Source organism: Paramormyrops kingsleyae, chromosome 3 (genome assembly GCF_048594095.1).
Source record: "Paramormyrops kingsleyae isolate MSU_618 chromosome 3, PKINGS_0.4, whole genome shotgun sequence".
Taxonomy (NCBI): Eukaryota; Metazoa; Chordata; class Actinopteri; order Osteoglossiformes; family Mormyridae; genus Paramormyrops; species Paramormyrops kingsleyae.
Genome location: NC_132799.1, coordinates 2700657 through 2709626, shown reverse-complemented (window position 1 = coordinate 2709626; position 8970 = coordinate 2700657). Strand labels below are relative to the sequence as shown.

The 8970-nt window shown below is 44.1% G+C and overlaps 1 protein-coding gene across 1 annotated transcript in view; it reads right to left on the bottom strand.

Annotated features, from left to right (window-relative positions):
• Window positions 1–47: 47 nt before the first annotated feature.
• rgs17 (regulator of G protein signaling 17) overlaps window positions 48–8970 on the bottom strand; it is a 38055-nt gene continuing 29132 nt past the window's right edge. Inside the window, exon 7 of the mRNA XM_023833707.2 lies at window positions 48–8131. Coding sequence (XP_023689475.1) covers window positions 7943–8131 — 189 coding nt within the window. The 3' untranslated portion in view covers window positions 48–7942. The remainder of the gene's footprint in view (window positions 8132–8970) is intronic.

Genomic DNA, 8970 nt, shown 5'->3' with positions numbered 1-8970 from the left:
TGCACATCTGTTGGGACGTCTTTCCCAAATAACACGCCAGTCAGAGGTAAAAGTCTAAAAAGTGTTTATTGTCATAAGGTGTTACATTTAAGGTGTTACATTTAAGGTGTTACATTTAAGTGTTTTTAGCAGCACTGTTTTAAGTACACGGAATTAATTCAAGGGCAGTTAAAATAGATCGGGTTTCTCTGCTGGGTCACTATTGTGTAAACAGCGCAACAGCCACACCGTCTCTCACCACCAAAGCTTTCTAAGGTCATCGTTTTCCAAATAGACTGTTTTATCTTTAATAAAATTTTAACAATTAAAAACGGCATATTCCTTTAATAACACAGTCTTCTAGAACCGTAGTAAAATATTTAAAAAAAACAGAATAATTACATCTTGCACCGTTTCACTCAACCACACTGACAAAGCCACTTATTGGTTACCGAGATACAATCCAAATCATTCACCAGATCAGATGCACGGCTGTAGTATTAAACATTGAAAAATGCCGATTTAATCCATGACAATACGCAAAGACCTGCAGAAAGTTTTATTTCTTTCTTCGTAATACGCGCAGTTATTACTGAACATGGCAGAATCCGATGGAGCCGTACAAAGATGAATCGCTAAGAGTAACACTAACATAGTGAGTCAGGCGTATATTCTTAAACAGATTTACGCCCTTTCGACTAGTAACCTTTTCCACATGGAGAAACTACATGCAACGAGGGTCTTGCTTTCGAGAACAATTTTAGGTTAGGCTATAGGAGCAGAAAAGCCGCCCCCCACCCCCAGCTGTTTCGGTATGTCCAGAGCAGGCATAATATGGCTCTTTGACCCAGGAATAGCAGGGGTGTGATCAGTCAACCGAAAGCTGCCTGTTTTAACCCAGCAAATGTGCCAACAGTATGTCCAATAACCCGGGGCGAGGGGGACGCCCGGGGGGCTGCCGGAACCGTCCGGGGGGCTGCCGGGACCGCGACAGCACAGCGCTCCGGCAGACACCCTCCTCGGAAAAAAACTGTCCCGGGCGACTCAATGCTGACAATCTGAGGGCGGGAACACAGGGCTGCCGAAACGTGTGTCTAACATAATCTGCCATTTAACGACTGAAACCAATCAGTCACCTGCGTTAAAATACCCCCTAACCCACATTCCCATTCAAATGGGCGGGCAAAAAGGGACCTTCAGAATTAATTACTCATTTCAATACTGCTCATATATTTACATTTTTCCCAAAAATTTGCTTACATCAACTCTGCATTAAAATGAATAACGAAATCAGACATTAAGTCATTCATCTACTGGTACCGGAGGTTCATGCAATGGCTGAACTCTGTCAAATCATCCGAAGTGACCTAACGTAACATAATCTCGTTAATATAAAGAGTACTGAAGTCATTCAGGTAATTTTACAGAGAGTCCACAGGAGCAAAATTATACTGTCAATACCACCCAAACAATCGCAAGTAAAACTGCCCCACCAAGGACTTTAAAAACTACTAGTTGTCTGCGTATTGCAGTACTTGAATACATACTCATACAGTATTGTTTATTATAAATAACTTAATTATTATTTTATTAAGCAGAAGCATGCTGAATATAAATATCTTTTTTCAATTAATATTATTCAATGTCAGAAAACCCCAAAAGTTCAGAGTATTCTAAGTTATTTGTTGACTCGACATCAGCAAGTCTTGAAAAATCTGTCGTTAAAATGAATAAAATTATTCCGATAGCAGATATGAAATGACACCAGCATACTAACAAGCAGCAGTGATTCGACATTCTGGCTGCACGGGAACTACAGGGATTGGCAGCTGATTCTCAGCTGTGGCTGCTACAAAGGGGGGGGGAGGTCGCCTCAGCTACAGCCAAGTTCATCTGATGCACAAACAATCAGATGCTAATGAGATAGCTAAACCAAAAATCTGCAGACCTTCAGTAAGAGAGGGCTGCCCAGCCCTGGGGATAGCTCTTTGCAGGTATGTAGGTAAATATGCAATCAACGTGAGCCAATTCTAAGGTCTATAATCAGAAACAACTTAGATCAGATGGGAAAAAAAACACAATTTATCCTGGGTGACATTCGAAAAGGACAGAAAATCAGGTTTGTCCCTCCCACTGCAGCCCTAAACACAGCTCTTACCCAGAGTCTGGTGGTCCAGGATTAGAGATGGTAGAGGCGGAGGTAGAGACGGTAGAGATGGGGTTAGAGATGGTAGAGATGGGGTCAGAGATTGTAGAGGTCGGGCTAGAGATGGTAGAGATGGGGTTAGAGACGGTAGAGGTAGGGTTAGAGACAGTAGAGGCGGGGTTAGAGATGGTAGAGATGGGGTTAGAGACGGTAGAGGCAGGGTTAGAGACAGTAGAGGCGGGGTTAGAGACAGTAGAGGCGGGGTTAGAGATGGTAGAGATGGGGTTAGAGACGGTAGAGGCAGGGTTAGAGACAGTAGAGGCGGGGTTAGAGACAGTAGAGGCGGGGTTAGAGATGGTAGAGATGGGGTTAGAGACGGTAGAGGCAGGGTTAGAGACAGTAGAGGCGGGGTTAGAAACAGTAGAGATGGGGTTATGGATGAGGTTAGAGAGGGTAGAGGTGGGGTTAGAGACAGTAGAGATGGGGTTAGAGACAGTAGAGATGGGGTTAAAGACGGTAGAGGCAGGGTTAGAGACAGTAGAGATGGGGTTAAAGACGGTAGAGGCAGGGTAAGAGACAGTAGAGGCAGGGTTAGAGACAGTAGAGATGGGGTTAAAGACGGTAGAGATGTGGTTATAGATTAGGTTAGAAACGTTAGAAGTGGGGTGAGAAATGGTAAAGGCGGGGTTAGAGATGGTAGAGATGGGGTTATGGATGGGGTTAGAGACGGGGTTAGAGACGGTAGAGATGGGGTTATGGATGGGGTTAGAGATGGGGTTATGGATGGGGTTAGAGACGGGGTTAGAGATGTGCTCCAGCCCCTCACAGGATCAAACGCTGGATCAGCTTTTCTCACAAACCATGTCAGGAGTAAATCCGTCCCAATGCTCAACTAATGTGTGCTCCATGGACTGGGTACCCAACGCCACACGTACAAAAAAGCCACTTCCAGTAGCCAGCCAATCTTGACAGCTCAGCCCTGCAGGGTAGGGGGGGGGCAACTGTGTTTCACGCTCCTACTGAGGGATCCAGGTTGAGGAAACCCAAGGGGACAGGCTGGAGCCCTGAATCCCTGTCTACACGAGCTTGACCAGGCAGAAGCTGTTGTAGCCCTTTGGGTGCGGTTTCCATGACGGCAGCTCTGCATTTCAAAGCCTTGGGCTTTACAGCTGGACAGCCTGTTGTGGCTCTGTGGCGCAAGGCACCATGGGATGGATGCAGCTAGTTTTCTGACCAATTGTCTCTTTGGTAACTTATGAAAAATTATCATCCTCGAAAGATTATAGCCATGTCCAATTTATGATACGACAATAATTGTATGGACTAATATTATTTTTTCCCTCCGTAATTAATCAAAGGGGAATCGACTCATTCATGAAAAGAGCGCCTGGATACCGTTTCCTCTGCCTCAAGATTGTTGCCGGGAAACAGGCGAGTTAGGTAACGTCACGAACGTGCCTATTTACGGGCAAAGTGGGAAAAGCGCTGCACATGCACGGCCTTGGTGTGCCTCACCCGGGCCACACCTTTAAGCTGCAGGCGCCGTGGGCTGGCGCACGCCAGTGCATGCCGGCTCCAGCTCACAAAAATAAGTTGCATCTCCACTAATTCCTGAATGACTCTGCTATGCCACAGAAACTTCATCAAAATTATACAAAATACACCAGAATCTACATCATACTGATTCCTACTTATTATTTCACAACCTAAAATGTTTTCATCCCACATAAAAGGATCCTACGACGGACTATGTTTGTAAATTATAATCATAATCACAGCTGCCAGAGACGCTATTTTTACAAAGGTGGTTTTCTGTAAGCATGGCAGGTGGGACCAATAGCTTATAATAGTAAGAAAAACAGAGCAATGTCGTTGTCCAATATTCAGTAACTATCCAGCATCCAGCCTGGTCTTCAAACACGATAAAGGTGTGTCATTGTCACTCACAGCGCTCCCGTGTGGCGGCCAAGGGGGCTGCACCCACTCGGGTGCTCGAAGGCCCAAGGCTTTCAAACAAAGGACGAGGATGATAGGAGCTAAAGTACGTATCCTTACAGAACACGGAAAGCAGTACAGCAACATGGCACCGAAAACATCTGAGAAACCAAAATAGTAGCTTTTAAAAACACCGTATTCAAGAAAAAATCTCAGATGGGAAAGTCCATCTTACCAGTCACTGTATACATGTTGCAAATAATGACTTTTGTGACTGTTACTTTTCCCCCAAGCCTCTAGATTGTATTATTTTACACTTTTACATGCTAAAACTTCCAAACTATTTTTTAAAAATGCATTTAGAAGCTGGCTTTTACATCTACGGAATTCGATCTGGTCTCTTGAAGTATTCTGTAGGAATCCAGTATATAGTAATTCTACACAAGGTTTACACAACAGCCATATGACAGCTTATTCAGCACAACAGTAATTCATTCCTAATTAATAAGAGGGAAACTTTCAGAGTAGGCCTGATTCCACGATTTGTCAATTCCATTCTGTCAAAAGGTTTTTCAGAGACGCTGAAATTTGTAAATATGGCGAGTATTTTGACTGTGAGCCACATGAGGACGCATTGACTGGAGGCGGGAATTTCCAAAGCCTTATTCACTTCTGCTGAAATTATATATATTTTTGATGTTCATGTTTTGACGCCACCACAAGCAATCTGTCAGAAATCGGCAGTCATGAGATCTCAAGCTGAAATCGCTTTTTAAAAAGGCGGAGTGTATCACTAGTAGATTGAAATAAATTTTACCACAGAAGTCGTTTTTCCTACAAAAATGTGGTTCCCGTAATCTGCTACAGTGAAATCAGAGAAGTTACATTTCAAAGACAAGTGAAGTTGTTTCGAGAAATCGAAAAAAAAATTAAATAAAACTAAATGGATCCCAAGGACAGAAAGTAAAAAAGGAGGACATAAAAGGCGGGAGGAAAACACAGAGGTAGATATACCTGCTCTTACGACATACCGCCTCTGTAAAGAGCCCCGCGTAGCTCTTCGGCGCAGCAGCCCCCTCTAGGAAAGTCAAATAAATGCACCTTGGGGGGGGCATAAGAACCAGCAGCGAGAAACTAGCCACCAAACCTCGGCTGAACCTGTTCCTGAACTTGAAATCCAGAAACGGTGACGGCTCGCGGGTCTGTGACAGGCACGTGCGCAGCGACACGCAGCCACGACGTCCCGAGCTGCGTCTGTCCCAAAGGGCGTATCTCACGATTCCCTCATCCCACTGGGATGCCGTAACAGCCGCAATTCAGACAAGACATACATTTTTAATAGCATTTATAAATACTCTTTTTCTTACCATCACGAAGGCATATACTATATTCTCTATGTTATCTCAGTTTGTGTATACAGAAATAAAACTATGAATACGTTTTTGCTAAACAAGACCAGCAGAGGGCGATGTAAACCATATTCCACTCAATTTAGCCACGAAGTTTCCAACTTCCGATTTTTACAACAGTGAAAATATTTGCATAGGCAAAATGAGTTTAGCCCTTAAACAGTGTATTTCCTGAATTCTTTATATATCTAAAAATCTATTTCAGCTGAACACAAACAAACAAACAAACAGAGAAGAAGTCAGCTACTAGTCAACTTTCAGTCTGTAGGGATATTTCCCCCGTGCACAAATTTTTCTTTTTCTTTTTTTTTTTTTTTACAGTGTTAGGCTTCAAGTAGGTCTAAATAGAAATTTTTACATCAATAACTAGATGTGAAATCACTGAAAACAACATGAGAGGTAGTGGTATACCCTAATGAAACTCTCTAGACAAGCTATGTAGATAAGGCCGGTATTTTCATTACAACAGAGACGATGATTACTTCAAATCTGTACTGTGTCCGCACACAAATGTTTGCCACAGTATTGTTGCTTTTTTATTAGAAAGTCAAACAAAAATGAAAGGCATGTCACCCCTCCAGTTAGGAAAAAAAAGGTTAAATCTGGGATTTTAAGTGCTGGATAGATAGTAAGTGCACTATGATAACCCTACATTTCTCCATGTAAACACTGCTGTTTCCACAAGCGAGACACAGGGGCTTCAGAGTCCGTGTGTGATTTCCACGCCATCTCTAGCCAGAATACTTGTAAACAAAAGTTTAAACATGTGAGGACAAACCTGCAGGGGCTGGTCCATGTGTCTGAACTTATAATCGTGCGTGTGTTTATTTTAACACCAAAAGGTCAACTAGATCGAGCTTAACGGACCATGATCTAAGCTGCAAACATTTCGCTGTCCAAAATGGAAGCCTTTACAAGTGTCCGTAATGCCAAAACTGCATTCCTAGCTACATATGATTAGATAGAACAAGTAACCTTGTAAACCTGAATGTTCAAAAAACAAACTTAAGGTGTCTTGAATACTATTCAATTGCACTTAAATGACTCACGGATTTTTGTTGACTCCTCTAGCGTTGAAGTGTTGAGCACAGTGCCCTCCTGTGGCCTTCAGCAGATGCACGCACTATCCACTGTGTATACCAGAAAATCAGATATGCAAATTACACTACTGTGATTGGCTGGATCCACTGTCATTCAACCAATCCAGTCCAATGATTACTGATAAATGCACACTAACAATTTTGCTCATGCACAAGACAGGTAGGAGCCACAGACCCAACACAAACCTTGTAAGGTCAAATGGCATGTACAACTACTCTGTCAAGGAACAAGTGTATTTAAAAAGTTGACCCCCATAGGGAAAACTGAAATTAGCTAATTTTCAAACATTTCTGAAAAGCTACAAGGATTCGCCCCCGAGAACGCACATGAGCAGTTAAACCCAGAGCCCCGCTCCCCAAAAATACATGCTTTGAAAACAGAGGGGGTGGCTTGGGGGGAGACCCTGTCTCAGAAATTCGCGCAGGGCTGTCCTTAGAAAAATCGTGGTATAGCCAGTAACTTCTGTCCAGAGGCCCCCACACCGCTGGTAACCCTCCGTATGCTGTCCTCTTAAACCTTCGAGAAAGGATTCAAAATGATACAGATAATATGCCCAAACTATCAAATTCCCAGTGCTATAAAGCATCAAAACAGTTGCAATTCATTCCATAAAAACAAAAACTGGCACCTTATCTCACACAAGAACGAACGAACATCGATCCTGTCCGCAGTACGGCTGTGTGGCTTTCTCCCAGTAAAACGTAGATTGGGTAGAGTCAGGGGGGCTGGTTCGGTACCTGTGACCGTGATGGGGGGGGGGGGGGGGGGTGTTCGGCCTCGCTGACATGCACTCAAGTGTTTCTCTGGTATTTTCTCTTTGTGACACACCTAGCTGCCAGACACTTAGCCCTTATTTTTCCAAGTTTCAGAAATTGAAAGAAGGAGAATCGCTTGGTAGCGAAACAAAGAGGGGGCCACGCCCTCAGAAAACACTCCCTGCCCATAAGAAGATGACAAAAAACCTTCCATTCCCATCACTTACGTCAGGAGTCTGTCAGGGTTAAACCCAAACACAAAAAAACACTTGGGATGCCAGAGACCGAGAGCCAGTCAGCTTCTCACTCACCAAGCTCAAGCTCATCAAAGAAACATTTTCTGAAGCTGAGTTCAAACATGTGAGGCATGAGAGAGAGAAAAGAGGGGAAGAGAGAGAGAGAGGGGGAAAGGAGAGGGATTTGAAAATACAGTACAATATCTGCCATTCTGACACTCGCCGCTTCGCAGCTGCCTGAGTCGACGTGGGAAAGAGCAGTCGCTTCGATCGCTTCGTCATTCTCTCTGCGTCAGACCCACGGCATCCACACCTTCTCTTTCAGGGCGCTACGCTTCCTTAGTTGCGTCTCGTATTACTCCTTTCGTTTTTTGAGCAGGTTTAAGTGTCCAGGCAGGTGCTCCTCTTACTGTTCACAAGGTCCCCGTAAGCGGCCGAGTTGAGGAATCGGGGGAAGGAGTCGCGGTGCATCAGCGTGTAGATCTGCAGCTGGGCCTCTGCGTACATGTGGCTGCTGGGCTCTGCCAGGCTCTGGTTAATGCCTTCCCGCACCCGGGAGTCCAGGCTGACCTGTAGGGATGAGAGGCTGCTTGAACTGCAAAGAAACACCAGGGGGCGCCACAATGCTCATTCCCAGAGGGCTGCGACTGTTTCTAGTTCCCGCTAAAACTTCAGCGATGATGTTTATACACTACCACAGACTTTACACATAGACTGTTCATCTATAAAAAACTATTAAGTACTACCCAAAAAATACTTTGTAAACTAATTAATAAAGCAGGCAGCACTGAAGCACAAATTTACTTAAAATATTCAGCAAATTAGTAATGTTTACATGGTCTAGTTCAGATAAAACTTTTAGGTGATAATAGTCTAGGTTTCATATAAAAGAGACGTTCCGATTACCCCACTTAAGCACTAGAGGGCACACTATACAAAATATCCCATAGTGATCTGCAGATATCTACCTATGTTACCGGACTGTGTATCATGTGAGCAATGGTGACTCACCGCCCTCACAGGGTGCAGGAAGCTAGTGTGACCACAGTGCACCGAAATCACATTTGTGAGGCCACTTCCTGGGAGGTAATGACCGCGTTTAATTACGCCAGGGGATGTAATGAGGGCGTTTGGATTTTCGGATGCAGTTCCATTGCAGTGATGAAATAAATCTGATTACTCCAGCAGAATTAATGGCGTTAGCATTTAGGCAGAATTCTGGCAAACAGTCGATAAGGTTATGGGATACTGGGCTTGTGCTTGATACATTGCTATGGAGACATCGCCATTAACATATGTCATCAACAAGAGGCAGATGAGTACAAGAATGACACAGCTCTCCAACAATCATGCCCCCCCAGGAGTGATGCTCCAGCCCAACAGCCCTGGGGTCCTGGGCCCCCCGATAT